This window comes from Trichosurus vulpecula, chromosome 2 (assembly GCF_011100635.1).
Source record: "Trichosurus vulpecula isolate mTriVul1 chromosome 2, mTriVul1.pri, whole genome shotgun sequence".
Classification (NCBI taxonomy): Eukaryota; Metazoa; Chordata; class Mammalia; order Diprotodontia; family Phalangeridae; genus Trichosurus; species Trichosurus vulpecula.
The window spans coordinates 125531215-125552422 of NC_050574.1; the positions used below are offsets into that span (position 1 = coordinate 125531215).

General features: G+C 48.1%; 1 protein-coding gene across 1 annotated transcript in view; it reads left to right on the forward strand.

The window, feature by feature from the left end:
- Nucleotides 1–21208, forward strand: part of ARAP1 (ArfGAP with RhoGAP domain, ankyrin repeat and PH domain 1) — a 108374-nt gene that overhangs the window by 29653 nt on the left and 57513 nt on the right. Inside the window, 2 exon segments of the mRNA XM_036744554.1 lie at nt 7281–7448; nt 8328–9113. Coding sequence (XP_036600449.1) covers nt 8392–9113 — 722 coding nt within the window. The 5' untranslated portion in view covers nt 7281–7448; nt 8328–8391.

Here is a 21208-nt window from a genome sequence, read left to right on the forward strand (position 1 = left end):
CCTGGGTGGTGTAATAGATATCAGTAATCTCAGCATGGAATGTTCCTCCGTATCTGAAGTCCTGTGATTATAGCATGTAATAATGTGTTTGAATCTATGTGATAATGTGTATTAGCCTGAGATGTATCCCAATCCATGTTTCCTCTGTTTCTCAGGTATGTCTTGAGCCCCCACTGGGTTGTGCCACCTTGTGTATCAATCATGGTGGATCTGTGCCTGGGTGATATGACATATTTTTAGGGATTTCTCTATCTGAGCCCTCTTGTATCCCTTTATTCCTCTTCTATTTCCACTGCCATCTTCCATCTTCCAGGTCTTTACTTTCTCTTACCCCCCTCTACCGCTTCCCTGATTCATCCTTCATATTAATCTTCCTTGTTCATAGATCTGTCCAGTGTCACCCCTTTACTTAATGACATTCCTATCGATGACCACCCTACTAAAGTTTAAATGTCTTACCTGGCATTCAATGTCCTTCACAACCTGAGGCTGCCGTGCTTTGTAGTAGCATGCATTATCATCCTACCTTCTCTCTGAGATTACTTTCCACTTAGACTGTATAGATCTTATACATACATTTATTTATTTATTGTTTTCATGTTGTCTCTCCTATTAGTATGGGAGTTCTTGAGGGCATATATGATGATATTATAGCATTCTACTACATTGATGGGCCACAATTTGATTATTCTTCTATTGTTGGACATTTAGGTTGTTTCCAGCCTCTCTCTCTCTCTCTCCCTCCCTTCCTCCCTCCCTCCTTCTCTGTTTCCTCTCTCTTCTTTCTCTCTCTGTCTCTGTCTCTGTCTCTCCCTCCCTCCCTCCTTCTCTGTTTCCTCTCTCTTCTCTCTCTCTCTCTCTCTCTCTCTCTCTCTCTCTCTCTCTCTCTGTAAAATCTTTGTACTATTTTTGTGTGCCTAGGGCTTAACACAACACCTGGCATATAGTAAGTGCTTAATAAATACTTGTGACTTAGTGAATCTTGGCCGCTTTCCTCCAAGTCTGGGGCTTTTTTCTTTACGACAGTTGTCTCCTTGTGTCATGACTTGGGAGACAAAAATCTCTTAAGTGTGAATGGAGACAAATCTCTGGGTGTTATGTGTATATGAGAGAAAGACAGAAATCTCAGGGTTATGTGATAGGGGTAGACAGAAATCTTCAGGTAATGTGACTGAGAAGAAGGGGAAGGCAGAAATCTCCAGATGATGTGGCAGGTGGGAGTAGACAGAAATCTCTGGGTAATATGATGGACAGGAAGGAGAAGGCAGGAACCTCTGGATGATATGATGGGGGTGGGCAGAAATCTCTAGGTGATGTGACAAAGCAGAGGGGACAGTTAGATATTTCAGGATGAAGTGATGGGAGAGTATTTGGGAGTGCAGTAGAATGACCAGAAACTAGCCTGTGTCCAGGCTTCAAGGCTGTTTCCCCAGTGACTCTGGCAGGGGGAAGCTGGGCCTGAGGGTGGGGGAAGGCTTTCTGGGCTGGGCTGAATGAGCCTTTCGCTTCCTCCTTCCCTCCCTCCCCCATAGACTGGTTCCTCATCTGGGGCTGGAGCAGGTGGAGGGGCCCGAACTGGGGCTGTGCCCCACTCCCTGCAGGTAGCAAGGGGGGACAAGGGACCTGGGTAGGGGATGACCTGTAGGGCTCAGAAGAAGACCTGGGGAGGTGGAGGAGGGGCTGGAGGGGCATTGTTGTGTGGAGTTCTGGGGGCAGGGAAGTCTTATGACAATTTGTGTTTGGTTATGTGAACTCTATGTGTTATGGTTGGTGTGACCTTGGTGTTTGTTAGGAGGTGGGGTGTGAGCATTTGTGCTTGGTCCCTCTGTGTGGTAGGTAGATTTGTGGTGGAGTTGTGAGGCAAATGAGATGTTGTATGGCTGTGGGCATTAAGAGAATACACAGTTGTGTCGGGGTATGTGCGGGGGGGGGGGGGGGGGGGGAGTTGGAAGAGAGGCATTTATGGTATAGTTGTATGTTTATGTGCGTTAGTGTGCTAATTTGGGGTATGTTTTGTGCTGTGTTGTGTGTTGTGGCTTTACTGGACTTGGGGGGTCTGTGGTATTTGTCACTACTCTGTGTACCGTTGCTTAGGAGCATGTGGGATGTTGAGGTGCAATATGAGCGTATGTAATATGCACCCAGGGTGCATATAGGTGCTTATGGGGCAGGTCTGGGGTTTGGGTTTGTGGCAGGTTGTATGCGGTGGAGTATTTGTGTGGTATGAGAAATATGTGTGTTGTGGGGTGTCAGCTACAAGCTGCTCATGTTGTGGCTCTGTGATGTGTGTGTGTGTGTGTGAGGATAAGCATTGGAGGGCCCTGGAGTGTATATTTGTGGTACGATACATGGCAGGGCAAGGGCCTCGATTGTGTGAATTCTCTTGGGCAGACATGAAATTCTTGTATTTCCTATCTTGGTTCTCACCAAGCCCTGAGCTCAGGTAGATTCGGCTCCCAAGCCCTGGATCCATGGTTTGGGATTTGCTGTGGGTTGGCGCCCATGGGGTCAAGGGCCAGGGAGACCCTCAGCCTCTGAGGCATCTGAGGTCTAGTAGAATGGACACCGACTCTGGAATTAGAAAACCCAGGTTCAAATCTTACCTCTGCTAACTGTGGGACCTTGTAACTGTGGGACCTTGGTCTTAGCTTCCTAGGGTCCCAGGGTCCTCATCTTTTAAATGAAGGCGTTGGACGAGATGACTTCTGATGTCCCTTTCCTGTTTAAGTCCATGATCCTGGGAGCTCCAGCCCACTTCCTTTTCTCTTCTCCAATGAGTCTTCATGTAGGCATCCTTCCTACCCCTCTAGCTCTAGGCTGCTGCTGGCCTGACTCCTTCCTCTAGGGCCTGGGTGGGGCGGGGACACCCTGAACTGGAGTGAATTGAGGGATCAGCTGGGGAGGCTGCTTGGGATTTGAAGAAGTTCAAGGCACTCAGGAGTTGTGACAGACCTGAGTCACACATGCAAAGCTCTATGCAAATGTGTTTCTTCAACATTTCCTGGGCTTGAAAGGAGGGGGAAGAGGAAGGTGTCAGGTCAGACTCTCTCAGGGAGGGTTTCTGGTGCTATGTATGTATATGGAAATGGGTGTCTGCACAGACATGCAGCTAGGTGGCTTAGTGGATAGAGTTCAGGGCCTGGAGTCAGGAAGACTTGAGTTCAAACCCAGCCTCAGACACTTATTAGCTGTGCGGTCTTAGGCAAGTCACTTAACCCTGTTTGCCTCAGTTTCCTCACCTGTAAAAAGAGCTAGAGAAGGAAGGAAATGGCAACCCACTCCAGTATCTTTGTCAAAAAAACCCCAAATGGGGTCACGAAGAGTCAAACACGACTCAACGACAACAATGCACAATTGGGGGCCTTTGGTGTATGGGCCTAAGAGGACCTCTTGTCAGTGTCAGGTGGAGAGGGCAGTGTGCCCGAGGAAGTGGGATAAGGCCTCAACAAGTGGATGGAGCTCACTGTTAACAAACACTAATTAAGCGCTGGGCTTATTATTTATTAAGTGTTGAGGATAAACGGAAAGGCAAAGATAGAGTCAGTCCCTGCCCTCAGGGAGCTTCCAATCGAATGGGGGAGAAAGTATACAAATAACTATATGCCTAAAAGATACACCAATCAACCAATAAGCATTTATTAAGTGCATATGTGTTAGGCATTATGTGCTGAATGTTGAGGATACAAAAGGCGCAAAAGAAAACCCCTGCCTTCAAGGAGCTTACAATCTAATGGAGGAGACAGTGTGTAAATAACTGTGTACCTAAAAGATGTACCAATCAACCAATAAACATTTATTAAACACCTACTATGTCCCAGGTACTGTGCTAAGGATACAAGAAAAGGCAAAAATGCAGTCCCTGCCTTCGAGGAGTTTACAATCTAAGGGGGGGGCGGGGAGACAGTATGTAAATAATTATATACCTAAAAGATAATGCTGTTAAAATGGAAGGCAATCTCAGATAGAAGGGATTAACATCAGGGGAGGGGGAGAAGGCATCTTGCAGATGGTGAGAGTTGAATCTTAAAGGAAGCCAGAGTAGCTGGGAGCAGTCAGAGTTAAAGAGGGGGAAACTTCCAGGCATGGGACATAGCCAGTGCAAATGTGTGGAGGTGGGAGATGGAGTTGGTGTGTGAGTAGCAGCTTAGCGAGAGAGATGGCATCTTGATCTTTCCTTTTGGGTCTCTTTTCCATAGATATAATGGCATAATTGACTTGGACTCAGGAAAAGCTGGGTTTGAATTTTGGCACTCACTAGATATGTGAGTGGGGGGGGGGGCAAGCCCCTTCCTGCCCTCTCCTCTAAAGTGACAATAGCTGCAGCTCCTGCCTCATCCAATGGAAGGCTTCTAAAGTGCTCTGGAAGGTTCTATTTTGATGTAAATGTCTGCTGTTCTAAAGTTTGTGATGATTCCCCTCCGTGCCCTCTTTTGTATATCTCCAGTCCACCTTATCTCTCTGTTTGGTGGCCCTTTCTCTCCCCCAGTGGCAGGGACAGTCTTTTACAAACTTCCTTTGTATCTCTTTCCCTTAGCCCAGTGCCTGGCATATAGCAGGTGTTTAATAAATGCTGGTTGACCTGCCTTTCCTTACCTTGCCGTTGGGATGATGAGGATAGCAGGATGACTTAACATGCCTGAGCTGATCCTAGCATTTATAGAGTACTTTAAGATTTGCAAAGTGCTTTGCATATATTTTTTCTTATTTTATCCTCCCAACAACCCATTGAGGCAAACAGGGTCAAGTGACTTGCCCAGGGTCACACAGCTAGTACGTATCTGAGGCAGGATTTGAACTTGGGTCTAGTACTCTATCTACTGCACCACCTAGATACCTCTATAATGTATAGTTAGTAATATTATTAATAATAAGATGAAAAACACTTTAAAATTTATTTATTTATTCTTAGTTTTCAACATTCACTTCTATGAGCTTTTGAGTTTTAAATTTTCTCCCCCTCCCTCTCCTCCCCCCCTGCCGAAGACAGCGAGCAATCTGCTATAGGCTCTACATAAATTCACATATGTTTTCTCATTAGACATGTTGTAAAGAAGAATTAGAACTAATGGGAGGAACTATGAAAAAGAAAAAAACAAAACAAAACAACAACAAAAAAAGAGAAAATAGCTTCAATCTGCATGCAGATTCCACAGTTCTTTCCCTGGTTGTGGATGGCATTTTCCATCATGAGTCTTTTGGAATTGTTTTAGGTCCTTGCATTGCTGAGAAGGGCTAAGTCTATCAAAGTCAGTCATCGAACACTGTGGTTGTTACTGTGTACGATGTTCTCCTGGTTCTGCTCATTTCACTCAGCATCAGTTCATATAAGTCTTTCCAGGTTTTTCTGAAGTCTGCCTGCTCATCATTTCTTTCTTTCTTTTTTTTTTTTTTGGGAGAGGGGAAGGCAGGGCAGTTGGGGTTAAGTGACTTGCCCAAGGTCATATAGCTAGTAAGTGTGTCAAGTGTCTGAAGCAGGATTTGAACTTGGGTCCTCCCGACTTGAGGGCCAGTGCTCTACTCACTGCTCCTCCTAGCTGCCCCATCATTTCTTACAGCACAGTAATATTCTATTACATTCATATACCACAACTTGTTCAGCCATTCCCCAATTGATGGGCATCCCCTCAATTTCCAGTTCTTGGCCACCACAAAAAAAGCTGCTATAAATATTTTTGTACTCATAGGTCCGTATCCTGTTTTTAGGATCTTTTTGGGATACAGACCTAGTAGTGGTATTGCTGGGTCAAAGGGCATAGATCCACATTGCTCCCCAGAGTGCTTGGATCAGGAAGAACACTTTCCTTATCACGCTTTAAGGCTTACAAAGAGTTTTTTTTGGTCACAGCAATCCTGTGAGGTAGATAGTGGAGGCACTATTGTGCCCTTTCTACTGATGGTGAAAAACTGAGGCCCAGAGAAGAGGAGAGACTTGCCCAAGCTTCTACAACCAATAAGAGATAGTGTCAGACTTGAACCCTTGTCTCCTGAGTCTCTAAATGCACTGCTCTTACCACTTCACACAGTGCCTCTCTAAGATAGTTGATGACAGAGCAGTAACTAGGAGTTCTTTGTCCTGGAGCAAAAAAACCAGTTGTAGGTAGGCAGGGTAGAGTACAATTCAACCAGTGGTGCAGTTAGGTCTGGTAAATTGTATCCCAGAGACAATAGCCCCATGGCCTTTTTATGGTTAGGGGCAGACAGATCCAGGGATAAGGCTGACATGATGATGGGACCTCGAGAACGGTGGCCCAGGGTCTGGTCAAGAGGGCAATTTCATGGACCCAAGGAAGACTGGCTTTCTTGGAGAGACCATGGAAGGGAAGGAAAGGCAGTTCCTGGGTGTTGGCTTCCAGGGACAGAGCTCTGGTTGCCTCACCCTAGTTGTGGCTCTGGTTGATGTCTGTTTTTATGTTGTTTTGCACATGCTGCATTTAATGTTGAACCCCTGCCATTCCCCAATACCCCAGGCCTTCAGCCCAGGCTGAGCCCTTACTCTGTTCCTGCTGCTGTTGGCCCCTTTTGCTGTAAGGGCCATCCAGGCTGAGTGGCATCAGGTCACCTCTGACTGGCCTCCCTCAAGTGTGAGGTCTCAGGTAGAGGTCAGGGTTGGCCCAGTGCTGACACTGCCTTTATTGCTCAGTCTGCAGCCAGAGAAGCTGATAGGGTCTTAAGCCCAGAAAGGGGTGATGGTACCCATCTCCTCTCCCCTCATCTAACCACACCTGGAAGCCTGTGCTCATTTTGAGGCATGGCTGTTTAAGCTAGAGGGCCTCCAAGAGGGGACAAGTTCTCAAGTTCATATTATATGAAAAGAGAAGATTTAATGGGGGGAATGATCTTGTTCTTCCAATATTTGGAGGGCTGCCTCATGGGAAGGCAGTGGTTCTTGCCCTCCTTGGCCCCAGAGAGTAGAATCTAGGGACAGTGAAAAGTGACAAAAAAGGGAAATATAGCCTTGAGGTAATGACACACTTCCCAGCAGTGAGATCGTCCTCAAGTGGAGTGGGTGGCCTTTGGAGGTCTGGACTTCCCTTATGCTGAAAGTCTTCAAGGCCTGGCCAGATGACCTTGTAGAAGGGATTCTAGTTAGATCTGGGTTGCTCACAGACTGTGATTATCTCCTGGGTCTCTTTGGGTTTCTTGGTCTCTCAGTGTCTCTATCTCTCAGGGTCTCTGACAAAGCTTCCTCTCCTGTCTCTCCTCGCCTCTTTTTGCGTGAGTTCAGTCCCTGGTCTGACCTACTTTCTCGGCTCTTTAATTGCCCTCCATTCCTCCTCCAGCTCCAGTACCAGACCTGGACCCTTCACCCACCTCTTCCAGGGCCATCCCACTGCTCTACTAACCTTCGATCCAAAAGCCTTTCTCCCTGGGCCTCTGTCCCTGCAGTTCCCACCTCTGAGGCCATGGCGGGCCCTCTTGTGTAGTCTCCAGCCATCCTCAGCAGCCAGGTAAGTGGTGGGAGGAGTGACCTTTGGGTACTGGGAATGAGGGTGGGGTGGGGGTGGGGAGGCATGGTGCCGTGGGAGGTAGAAGGGAGATGTCACCTTCTGCACGGGTGGGGAGGGGAAAGGGGCTGGCAGAGGGAGGTTGGGAGCTCCTGGAGCTGGGGGGGGGGGCCTTCCAGGAAGGCTGCTTTGATCTCTGTGTCACGTGCTTGTCTGATCTTGCCTTAACCTTCCCTCTCTTACTCTTGATATCCCTCCCTTCATACTTATTTTTCTCTCTTTGAGTCTTGCCTCTTCCTCATTGTTGCACTGTCTCTGTCTCTGTCTCTGCCTCTGCCTGCCTTTCTTTTTTTTAAACAAATTTTTATTTTGTCTTTTGCTTTCATGTATCTATATTTTCCACTGTATCCTTCTCTCCCCTTCCCAGAGAGCATCAATTATAGTAAAGAATTTTTTAAAGAAGGAAAAATTTTAAAAAGATCAGCAAACCTAACATATATACATGTACACACACATATATGTGTGTGTATGTGTGTGTATATATACACATATGTGTGTATGTGTGTGTATATATATACACACATGTGTGTGTATGTGTATATACACATATCCCATGGTCCTCAACTTAAGCAAAGAAGCAAAGAGGGGTCATTATAATTTCTTCCTTTTTGGTGTCTCTGTCTCCTTTTCAGTTTGTGGTTTCTACCTGATTATTTGGTGCCATTCCCTCTCCTCCCTAGCAGGTTTGGTGCTCCTCCTACCATGAGGTAGGGGGTACAAGGCCTTGGTTCTGGCTCTGTCCCTAACCCCCGTTTCTGAGGTCCCATCCACCCTCTGACCTGATTCTGGCTTCTCTCTTTGTATGTATGTGTCTGGTTCTAGGTGTAGGTGGGGATGAGCTGAGGTTCCGGGTTGATCTCCTAGTGCCCCTACTGCCCTCCAGGCCATGGCGGAGGAGGTAGGGGCTGCGCTGCCTGTGGCTGAGTGGCTGCGGGCATTGCATCTGGAGCAGTATGCTGGGCACTTTGAGCAGCACGGGCTAGTGTGGGCAGCTGACTGCCGGGGCCTGAGTGATGGACAACTCCTCCACATGGGCGTCACGATGTCTGGGCATCGCCGACGAATCCTATCTGGCCTCCAACGAGCCTATGCCCCTAACTCTGAAGAACCCCGTGGGCCTGCCCCTGCCCCAGCCCCTCGGGGACCTCCCCGGCCTGTGCCTGCCAAGCGCCATGTCTTTCGTTCTGCCCCAACTCCAGCCCCAGCCCCAGATCTATCCCTAGCCCCAGCACTAGCCACAGCCATGGCCCCAGCCCCAGTCCCAGACCTATCCCTAGCCGCAGCCATGGTCCCAAACCTGGCCCCAGTACCAACCCCAGACATGTCTTTAGCCACAGCCATGGTCCCGGCCCTGGCCCCAGCCCCAGCACTAGCCTCAGCACCAGCCTCAGTCCCAGCCTCAGTACAGACCCCCACCTTAGTTCCTTCAGCTTTTGCCCCACCTATCCCTCCCCGAAGGAGTTGCCGACCTCCTGCCCCCTTTGCTCCTCTGGAGCCTGGCCTGTCCAGGGACCCCGTGCTGCCTCCACTGCCTGCCAAACGACACCACGTGGAGGTCAGAGCACCCTGCATTCCACCTCGGAGCGGCCCACCCAAGCCTCTGCTGAGGTAAAGAGGAGAGCTGGGGTGGGGGAAGGGACCTGGGACATAGCTCTGGCCTCGTTGCTGCTGAAAGGGGAGACTGGCTACCACTCTTGGACTGAGGGAGGACATGACTTAAGGCTTTGGGGACTCAGATCAATTCTGGGGAGAGGTAGCTGTCTGAAGGAGGCAATAATTGAATTTGGACAATGAAATTTAGACTACAGGAGATTTGAATAGGTAAAAATGGGGGTGGGAGAATATTCCTGGCAGAGGAAGTGGGGAACGAAAACTCAAGGTGGGGAAATTCTGGGCAGGCCTAGAGCCCGTCCAGCTGGAGAGGAGGATCCAGGGTGGCTCGAGAGGAAAGTGGGGGCAGCCTTGACTCTTGGAATCTGGTTTTTCTTAAAAATAGGTCGCTTTAGAGAGTCTCATTACCTTTTTGGACAGGGTCACTGAACTGATAGGTCAGGCTGGTGGCACCATCGATATAATTTGCCTAGGTTTTAGCAAACATTTGACAAACTTTCCTGTTCTTCTTGTGGAAGAACAGAGAGGTGGAGGCTGGAAATGTAGGTGAATTCCTTATTGGATGAATGGCTGGACCCCAAGAGTAGTCATGAGTGATCTGAAGCTAGCTTGGCAGGTGGTCTCCAGCAGAGTACCCCAGGGATCTGTGCTTAGCTCTGGACTGCTGAACATTTTTGTCATCGACTTAGAAGGCATAGATGACAGGCTTAAACAGATTTGCAGATGACCCAAAGGAGGGAAAGGTTAGTTAATACTTTGGATGAAAGAGTCAAGATCCCCTCAAAATCTTGACTGGCTAGGAAGTTTGGATGACCCTAATAAGAGGAAATGGAAGAGAAATAAGGTAAAGTCTTATATTTGGCTTAAAAAAATGACCATCACCAACATAGGTGAGGAAGGCAGGGCTAGACAGCTAGACAATGATCTGGGGGTTTTAAGTCAACAATTAATACAGCGGCTGAGAAAGTCCATATGATGCCAACTTTTATCACTAGGAGCAGCAAGCTCCAGGGTTAGGGAGGGGGCAGTCCTGCTGCCCTCTGCCCTAGTATGACCACCTCTGTGTTATTGTCATCAGCTTTGGAAGGACGGTGGGAAGCTGGAAAACATCCAGAGAAGGGCAACCAGGGGGTCTGGAGACCCTCCCTCATGTGGAGTTATTGAAAAAAACTAGGGAGGTGTAAACCCAGAGAAGAGAAGATTTGGGGGAGATGTCATGTCTGTCCTTAACTATTTGAGGTGTCTTGTGGAAGAAGGATTAGGCTTGGTCTGCCTGGTCTCAAGGGTGGGAGGGAGAACTAGGAACAATGGATGCAGAGAAATGCAGAGAGGCAGAGGCTTGATGTAACAACAGGCTTTCTAAGGGTTAGAGAGATCCAAAGAGGAATGAGCTTCCTTGGGAGGAAAAGCCAGCAGGGTCACTTGTTGGTGGGAGCTGGAGGGGCTTCTTATACGGGTAAGCTAGAGGACTCCTCTTCTGACTCATAGGTCATGCGCTGATGTCTGAAGTACCCATTGGCATTGGGAAAGTGAGCCCAAAGGCAGTATGACTGATTTTTAAAAGTGCCAGGCTTGTGTGACCAGTGGAAACCTGGAGGAACTTGGGTGGAGGGGGCAGGCCCAGCGTTTCCCTTATGTTCGTATTTCCTTTTGCAGCCTCTTTGTGGGTAGTGGTGAGCCAAAACAGGTTCTAAGTAGGGGATGGATGTGGTGAGAAGTGGGCTGTGGAAGGTGCTCATGGCCCCTGTGTACAGGAGTCTGGAAGAAGGGAGGATGCTGTGAATCTTTCAGGGGTGGAGGTGGTAGGATTGGCAAGGGCCATGGAATCAGCCAGCTGGGGATGGACAGAAGGGAACAAATGTTTGCCTCAATCTTTTTCTTTTTCTCTTTCTCTTAAAGACTTTCTCTGTTTTTCTCTCTTTGTGTCTTTCTATGTTTCTCTGTCTCTTTTCTAGAAGTTATAAAGGTTTATTCACTGAAATCAATTTAATTGAAAATGGTAACTAAACAAGTTTAGGTAGATTATTTTCAATATTATGTTTTTCATAAAACATTTAATTTTAACAAAAGAAAGCAAAGATTAGTTAGATGAGAAAAGCAATGGCATAGAGAAATCTAAGTGCTTCTCTGTAGACTTACTGTTAAGTTCTTTTTTTTTTTTTTTTTAAAGAAAGCTGTGTTTACAGTTAAAATGCTTCCACATACACTGGCTAATTTCATCCTCACAAAAATCTTCCCATCTTACAGATGAAGAAACTGACTCAGATTAAGTCATGAGCCCAATGTCACACAGCTAATAAGGGGTAGAGCCAGCCGTGTCTTCTTGTCTTTTTCTTTCTGTCTCTTAATGTCTCTCTCTTTTGTGTCTGCCTCTCTCTTTTCCCCCTTGTCTCTTCATTCTTATCTCTCTTTTTATATGTTCGTCCCTCTCTACATTCCTCCCTGAGTCTCTTCATTTTCTCTCTGCCCATCTGTCCCTCTCTCCACTGTTCTCCATATCTCTCTCTGTTCCTCTCTATATCTGTCTGGCTCTCTCTTTTTCTCCCTGACTTTGCCTTTCTCTGTGTCTGGGGGGGCAGAGACTGGAGCTGGAGAGGCCAGTGAGGAGGTTTCTGCCTTGGGGGGTGAGGCCCATGAGGGTGGAGAGGAGGGGAAGCTACAAAGATACGGGGCAGGGAGGAGGAACAAGGCTGACCTGAGGGCTGACTGAACTTTGGGGGAAATGGATGGTGTTGGGGCCTGGGCTGAGATCAGAGCTCGAGCCAGGCAGAAGGAATGGTGGGAGGGCAGGCTTGGAGTCCGTGCGGGACATTAGATTCCCCTATCCCGGCTTTCTCCAAAACTCCGTTGGAATCCCACCTTTTCACTAAGGTTACCTCCAGTTATATATCTTATATGTATGTGCATATTTATTTTCATGCCAGCGCTCCCCTTGGGATGTCAACTCTTTGAGGACAGAGACAGTGTTTTTGCCTTTCTTTGTACTCCCAACTCTTAGCAAAGCCTATCACACAGTCAGAGCTTAATAAATGCTTGTCGACTGATTGACTTCCAGGACTGGGAGAGCAGGGACCCAGCTTTTGGAGGAAGGATCCAGTTCTGTATTTGGTTCTGTGCCTCCCTCTAGTGGCAAATCTCTGGCCTAACACTTCCCTACTCAACTGCAAGATTCTATTCACCCTGCCCTCCAAAATTCCCCATCCTAGGGGCCACCATAGGCAGGGGAAGAGGTCTAGCCTGGTTTTGGGGGTATCTTTTTTATTTATTTTTTATTTTTAGTTTACAACATTCAGTTCCACAAGTATTTGGGTTCCAAATTTTCTCTCCCTCCCACTCTTCCCCCCAACCCCCCTTCCCTGACAGCATGTAATTCAATATAGGTTCTACATAGACCTTCACGCTGAACTTACGTAAGAGTCCAGTTGTAATGAAGAATTATAACCAATGGAATGAAGCATGAGAAAGGAGAAACGAAACCAAATAAAAAGGGGGGGAGGGGAAGAGAGAGAGCAAAAAGTTTGCCTCAATCTGCATTCAGACTCCATAATTCTTTCTCTGGATGTGCATAGCTTTTTCCATCATGAGCCTTTTGGAGCTGTCTTTGAACCTTGCATTGATGAGAGGAGCCAAGTCTATCAAAGTTAGTCCTTACAGATACCATGTGTCTGTAATTGTGTATAATGTTCTCCTGGCTCTGCTTCCCTCACTCAGCATCAGTTCATATAAGTCGTTCCAGGTTATAATGAAGTCCTTCTGCTCCTCGTTTCTTATAGCACAATAGTATTCCATTACATTCATATGCCACAATTTGTTTAGCCATTCCCCAATTGATGGGCACCTTGGGGATACCTTCTAACCTGGTTGAAGAGACAGGGCTCACGCCAGGGAATAGACAAACAGGAATGACCAGAGAAAATCAAAAGGCAGACCATATAGGAGCCCTAAGAAAGGAGTGATCTCTGTGGTCTGGTTCTGGGAGGATTGTCTGGAGGACGAGGGGCTTAAGCTGGCCTCTGAGGACTTAGGAATGTGTGGAGAGGAGGGAGGAAGGACAATACTTTCCAACTGAGAGATGATCTCCAGGTGTTTGGAATTTCTCTGATTTGGGTCAGAGGGAAGGTTGAAACAGGGGAGACAGGGTCTCTCCAGGGCTACTTCATTGCCCCCTAAGCCTTCACATTCCACATCTACACTGGGAGTGAGTTTGATGGGTGGGAATGACAGACAGCATGAGGGATGGAGGCTGGATCCAAGGGTGGGAGATGTCAGGATGGACAATGGGCAGGAATGTAGCTGCCTGCATAGAGTGCAGAGCCCGTCCCTCAGAGACAGGGACAAGGACAAGATGACCGCTGAGGAGACTGACTCTCTCTCTCTCTCTCTCTCTGTCTCCGTCTGTCTCTCCATCTGTTTGTCTGTCTCTGTCTCTCTCTCTTTCTCTCTCCCATGTCTGTCTGTCTCTCTCTCCTCTCTCTCTCCCCTCTCTCTCTCCCCCTCCTCCTTCCCTCCCTTCCCCCCTCTCCCTCTCTCTCTCTGTCTGCATCTGTCACTCATTCTTTCTTTGTCTCTCTCTCTGCCTTTCAGTCTCTTCTGTTTTCCTCTTTTTAACTTTTCATCTTTCTTCATTTCTGTTTCTCTACCTCTTTTTCTCTTTCAGTCTCTTCTGTTTTCCTGCATCTTTCTCTCTTTTTGTCCCTTTGTCCCTCTTTTCATTTCTTTAATTCTGTTTTTATCTTTCTTTGGCCCTCATTTCTTTCTGAATGTGTTCTTTTTTCTCTTTCTGTTTCTCTCTGTCTTTCTCACACCCATAGTCCACAAGCATTATTAAGCACTGTACTAAACACTGGGAATAAAAAGAAAGGAAAAAACTAACCCCTGCCTTCAAGGAGCTCACAGTCTAATAGGCAAGACAATCCATAGACAATTCTGTCCACCCATGGTATATTCAGAGTAGGTGGGAGGTAGATGGTCTTAGAGGGAAGGCACTACAGCGGAGGAAGAAGATCAAGAAAGATGCAAGAAAGTCAGCTTTGAGCTGAGTCTTGCAGAAGTCAGGCCAGCTTGGAATGGGCGGTGGGATGGGGAGCACTCTAGTCCAGGGGGCAGTGCAGGTGAAGGGTCTGGAGAGGGAATGTCCTCTGTAGGAACAGCAGGAGAGCCAATGGGGAGAAAGGTGGGGGAAGCCTGGGAAGGGAGAAGGGCTCAGGTGGGGAGTGTTTGCTCTTGGAGGTGATAGGGAACCACTGGAGTTTACTGAGCAGGGCCTGACTTGGTCAGAAGTGAGCTTTAGGAAAGTCACCTCGGTAACTGAGCTGAGGCTGGGCTGGAGTGGGGAGGGACGAGGCCGGGACACCACTCGCTGCCACAGGAAAGCTGTTCCAGTAGTCCTGCTGTGAGGTGATAGGAGCATGTACTGGAGTGGTGGCCATGTCACAGTGGGGAAAAGGGGACAGATATGAGACACGTCATGAAGATAGGAACAACAGATCTGGTACTGACTAGTGTGGGAGTCACAAATGCAGCTTTTCAAGGGGAACGGTCCTCAGAAGGAATAGACTTGTTCTCCTTGGTCCCCAGTAGAGAACTAATAATAATGATACACATGTATATAGTGCCTACTCTGTGCCAGGCACTGTGCCAAGTGCTTTACAAATATTATCTCATTTGATCCTGGCAGCAACCATGGGAGGTAGGTGTTGTTATTATCCCCATTTATGGAGGTTGAATGACTTGTCCAGGGTCACACAGCTAGTAAGGGTCTGAGGCCAAACTTGAACTCAGGTCTTCCTGACTCCAGGCCCAGAATGCTATCCATTGTACCACCTGGAGCAGTGGGAAGAAATCACAAAGAGGTAAAGTTTGGATCAGTATAAAGAACAGTGTCTATAAGAACTAACATTTAATAATCACCTACTACGTGCCAAGCTCTGTGGTTGATGGTAGGGAAGATACAATTTAGATGAGGCCCACTCTCTGGCTTGTAGACTATATAACCAACCTAATAGTAAGGATAAAAGCATGGAGAGAGAAATAGACTGTGTTAGACTATGACAATTCGGTTTATCAATGTTAATGAAACGCCTGCTGTTTGCAGAGCCCTGTGCTGGGGCAGATGAAAGGTTGGATGAGGCTTAGTCCCTGTCCTCATGGAGCTTGAGGACTGGTAGGACACAGATAACTACAATACCTGTGAGTGCAGCACAGATGTACAAACTAATTAGTGCCGAGGTTTACCATGGGGGGAGGGGCATTAAGAGACTTCATGGAGAAGGTGCCATAAATGGTTGATCATTAAAGGAAATGGAGGCATTCAGCAGCTGAAAAGAACTTGAAGGAAGGCGTAGGCTCATTAGTCAAAGTGATTCTTTAATAAGGCAGCTGGTGGTGCAATGATAGGAACACTGGGCCTAGAGTCAGAAAGACCTGAGTTCAAATTCAACCTCAGAGACTTATTAGCCACTTTCTGCCTCAGTTTCCTTTGCTGTAAAATGGGTCTACTCCCAAGGTGGTTGTGAGGATCAGATGAGAATAATATTTATAATGTTTTTATTTTATTGTATATATATTTTAAATGAAGTGGGGCTCATCCTGATAAGACCCATTCTTTTTTTTTTTTTGGAGTGGGGAAGGCAGGGCAATTGGGGTTAAGTGACTTGCCCAAGGTCACACAGCTAGTAACTACGTCGAGTGTCTGAGGCAGGATTTGAACTCAGGGCCTCCTGACTCCAGGGCCAGTGCTCTACTCACTCCACCACCTAGCTGTCCCTATAATGTTTTTAGCACGATGCCTGGTATATAGTAGGCACTTTATAAATGCTTGTTGCCTTGCTTTGACTTGACTCTTGGGTCCCCTCCAACTCTAGTTCCGTGATCCCAAGACAGGGAGACACTGGAATTGGTAGGAATGGTGGAGGAGAGGGAAGAGTTGGAGAGTCTGTGCCTGGGGGGGACTTGAGAGGTCCCCTTGTCCAGCCTGACCTCATCGGGATTCCCTGATGACATCCCAGGCCGTCCCTGTGGTCTTTTAGCTTCTGCTCGAAGGCCTGGAGAGGAGAGAGCCACCGTCTCACCGGGCCGCCCTTTCCTCTCCTGGATGGCTCTGCTTTGTAGGAAGCTTTTCTTCCTGTTGAGTCTTAAGTTTTCTTCTTTTCAGTTTTTACCCATTGCTTCTATTTCTGCCCTCTAAGACCAAGTACAACAAGCCAGATCCCTCTTCCATATGACAGGCCTTGAGTGCCGCTGCCAACTCTGTCTCCCCCACCCCCATGTCCTCGCTTCTCTAGGCTAAATGTGCCTAGTTCTTTAAACCAGGTCAGTCTTCCAATATGTAATCTCCAGTTCCCTCCTCTGGACCTGTTCCAACCTGTCAACGTCCTTAAGTTGTTCCTCCCAGAACAGAACACAATGCTGCCTGTGTGGTCTGGCCAGAAATCCTGGTGCCGCTGCTTATCATCTATGTGATCTTGGGCAGGTCGCTTCCTTTTTTGGGGGGGCCCTCCATTTCTTCATCTGTAAAATGCAAGCATTGGATTGAATGATCTCCAGATTCTCTTTCCAGCTGTAAGTCCTATGACTATACCCTAATCCTGTGGATTAGGCAGAGAAATGTTGGCTAGATTGTGGCACAGCGGTGGGCATTTGTGGTCAGTTCAGTTAAATAGACATGAAGAGAGGATGGAAAGGTGATTGTCCTTCTGTTCTCAGACCCTGTAGGGACGATGATGGTCAGTTGCGGTTGCCCCATACTGGCATGGATGTTGACAAGCTGTTGTGGGCCCAAAGTAGGAAGACCACGATAGGAAGGGGGTTGGAGGCTATGGCATGCGAAAGCATTGGGGATGTCTAGCTTGAATAAAAACCTTTGAGGGAGACATGAGAGTTGTCTTTGAAGTTCTTGAAAGGCCGCCATGTTGGAAGAGGGATTAGATGGGCTCCACGTGGTCCCAGAGGGCAGAGCTGGGAGCAGAGAGGCAGGAATGTAAAGAAAACCCCGCCAACAATTAGAGGTGTCCACAATTGGCCTGGATCATTTGTTGAGATGGTGTTTGTCAGTGGGGAGAACAGTGGGCCTATCACTTCCTCCTGGACATGCTGCCTTTCCTAATTCAGCCTGATTGAATTGCCTTTTTTGGCTGCCAAGGTCCACTGGTGACACCCGCACCCACAGAGCTTTTCGTACATTCTATTGTTAACCATAGTCCTCTAGTCTGTTTCTGTGAAAGACATTTGGCCCTGGAGTCAGAGGGCCTGGGCTCAAGCCCACACTACCTACTGCCTTTATGACTGGGGGACCCTTCACTTCCTGTGCCTTGGTTTCCTTATCTGTAAAATGAGAGGGTTGCACTGGGCAGCCTCAAAGGTTCATTCCAAGTTCACACATCTGTGTTCCCATGAAATGTACTAGAGTTAATTTTTGAGCCTCCTGCAGGACTTTATATTTATTCTATTACATTTTTATCTCATAATAAAGCACTTTACAAAAATATCATTTGACTCTCACAACCACCTTTATCCACATTTTACAGCTGAGGAAACTGAGGCAGATACAGATGAAGCGACTTGGCCTGGGTCACACGGCTTTTAAGCGTTTGAAACAGAATTTGAAATCAGGTCTTCCTAACTCCAGGCCCAGAGCTCCCTCCACTGCGCCTCCTAGAGGCGTCTTCTCTGATTCAGCCTATCATTTTAAACTATCAGGGTCTTTTTTGGATACTGATTCTGTCACACAGTGTGTTACGTGTCCTTCACAGTTTTGTGTCAGCTGCAGATTTGGTGAACGTGTCATCCAATGCCTTCCTCCAAAGCACAGAGAGAACTATTAAATGAAGCAGGCACTCCACGGGAGACCCCCTTCCAGGTTTCCTCATCTGTAAAGTGAGGGAGTTGGCCTCCATGGTCCGCCTAGCTCCAGTGCTATGATCCTAGGATCCGAGGCTGGCTCTTCAACTCGAATGCGCCCGCCTCTGCCTGTACCGGCACCCAGACCCCTCTAGGCTCCACCTTGTCCAAAAGTAGGATAATAATGAGGATAGATCACATCAAGGTCTGCAGAGCTCCTAGTAGACTTTGTCTCATTCGATCCTCCTGACAACTCTGTGAAGTAGCTGCTATTTTTTTTGGAGGGGGGAGGGCAGGGCAATTGGGGTTAAGTGACTTGCCCAAGGTCACACAGCTAGTAAGTATGTCAAGTGTCTGAGGCCGGATTTGAACTCAGGTCCTCCTGACTCCGGGGCCGGTGCTCTGCCCACTGCGCCACCCAGCTGCCCCAGGAGGTGCTATTATTACTCCCATTTTACAGAAGAACAAATTGAGTCTCAGAAAGGTTCAGTGACTTGCCCAGGGGTTGTTGTCGTTCAGTCATTTTCAGTCCTATCTGACTCTTCATGGCCCCATTTGGGATTTTCTCAGCAAAGACACCGGAGTGCTTTGCCATTTCCTTCTCCAGCTCATTTTGCACATGAGGAAATCGAGGCAAACAGGGTTAAGTGACTTGCCCAGGGTCATAAAGCTACGAAGTGTCTGAGGCCAGATTTGAACTAAAGAAGATAAGTCTTCCTGACTTAAGGCTGGGCTCTCTATCCACTGCACCACCTAGCTGCCCTGCCCAGGGTGGCCCAGGCAGTAAGTACTTGAGACAGGATTAGAACTTAAGCTTTCCTTTCTTTATCCATGATAATTTAACCGCAAGGTTGCAAACAAGGAAGCCTAGATGAATGGTCAGAAGAGGACCCAGGTTTAGGGGGGGAAGTTAATGGGCTCAGCTTGAATGTGTTGAATTTGAGGTGCCATCGGGACGTCCATGTGGAGCTGGAAATGCAGGTGTGGAGCTCAGAAAGAGGGCAGGGCAAAAGGTACAGTCCTGAGCCCTTAGCCTTATCTCGACTTGAGACAGCCGGGCGGTACAGTGGATAGTGCTTGGAGCCTGGAGTCACAAAGACTTGAGTTTAAATTGGGCCTGACATGACACTTACCAGCTGTCTGACCCTGGGCAAGTCACTTCACTTCTGTCTACTTCAGTTTCAGTTGCCTCACCTGTCACATGGGGGTGATAATAGCATGTATCTGCCAGGTTGTTGAGAAGATCAGGTGAGATGATATTTGTAAGTCGCTTAGCATATGCCTGACACATCCTCCTTCACTCACTCCTTCCTTCCTCCCCTCCTCCTTTCCTTCCTCCTTTCCTTCCTTCCCTCCTTCCTTTCCTTCCCTCCCTCCTTTCCTCCCTCCCTCCCTCCTTCCCTTCCTTCCTCCCTCCCCCCTCCCTTCCTTCCTTCCTTCCTTCCTTCTTTCCTTCCTTCCTTCCTTGCTCTTCCTTCCTTCCTTCCTTCCTTCCTTCCTTCCTTCCTTCCTTCCTTCCTTCCTTCCTTCCTTCCTTCCTTCCTCTTCCCAACACCCAGGGCCATCCAGTACTACAGGTGGGCTACATCAGTAGGAAGGGAACCTTCTGTCCCTAGATGTCTTCATGCAGAGGTTGGTAGCCACTTGTGGGGGGTGGGTGGGTTGTAGCTGGGACTGATGATCTCAGTAAAGGCTGGTTGAGATGCCCTCTGAAGTTCCTGCCAACTCTGACTTCATTGACTGTGAGGTCACTGCTAAGGCAGCTCGTGAAAATGTGTGTGTGTGTGTGTGTGTACACGTGTGCGTCCGAGTCCGTGTGTCTGCCTCTTCTCTGTTGGTGGGGGGAAGGCATGGAGGAGGGGAGGGTCGTTCTCCATCTGTGTTTCACTGTTTGCCCATCTGTGCTTCATATGTGTCCATCTGTGTGTGTTTGTTTTGACAATAGGTGCAGAAGTAAACTTGGGATAACACCTTGGGACAGGAACTTCAGTATATCCAGGCTCAGAGCTCAGCCTGAGGGTGACCCGGGGTCAGGGACCCATCTAGCTTCGGGTATTTCTGTCTGCTCAGTGTGCGTGTGCATGTGGATGTATTTCTGGGGATATGGAACTATGTATTCATACAGAATATCTGAGCCAGTCAGGACCTTAGAGACCATCTAGTCCAAGCCTTCATTTTTACAGACATGGAGAGGTCTAGCCCAAGATCTTCTAGCATGTCTGGGGAGAGCTGGGATGCACTTTGCCCTGAATGGAGGCTTCCCATGCAGATCCTGGAAAGCTGCTCCTCGTTTCCTGGGGCTGCCCTTGGCCTGGCCAATCCCCGGTCTCCATCCTGATCAGCCAGGATCCTTCTGGGACACAGAATTCTGTGACGTGGGAGAGAGCTCCTGGGCTGGGGGGCTTGGAGAACTGGCTTCTGCTTTTACTTAGGCACTTCCTTACGCTAGGTTTCATTTTCCCCCTCTATAAAGATAGGGGATTAGTCTAGATGCTCTGAAAACTCTAAATGTCCTCCAAGTCCCTTTGGAAAGCCTCGTCCTTCCCTAGCCAATCCCAGGTCCCCAAGTAGATGGTCACTTGTTGCTAGGAATGCTCTGGGGAAGGTTTTGGGTCTCTTGAAGGGAAGTCCCTCTCAATGCCTCAGAATCGAGTGGGGGAAGGGGGGACATCCCCAGTCTCTTGCCTCCTATCCTGGCCAGCTATGACAATAAAAAATGGCACGTGATTGGGGAGGGAGGTGAGGGAGTGAAGAATTTTGGGGGGCATGCAGTCTGGGGGTGCTGAGGAGGAAGTATCTGCCCCAGGGGATTCTGGGTGGCTTTGTTCATTTTCTCTTTGTGGGATCATGTTTTCAGGAAGTATCAAGTGGTGGAGGGGGAGAGGCGGGGAGCAGGAAGCAGGCGGAGCATTGGACGGGCATAGAGACACACAAATACAGGGCTGCCTATACACACACAGAAAACAGATGGACATTAACAGTTACATACTTGAAACCTCAAGCTTGCGCACCCACTGATATAAACACGTAGATACACAGACCAACCTCACAGACACACACGGATAGACAGCACACTGCAAAAAGCACCCACACAAACACATGCACACATCACATATTCTGTTAGACACAGCTGGCCAGAGAAAGAAAGAGGAGGACGAAGAGGATACGACTTGAGGGTGAGCGGATGTAGTGTCAGCTGGTCAGTTTGGGCAAAGCCCCCACGACAGAGCGATCTGGGGAGTCTGGGAAGGCGT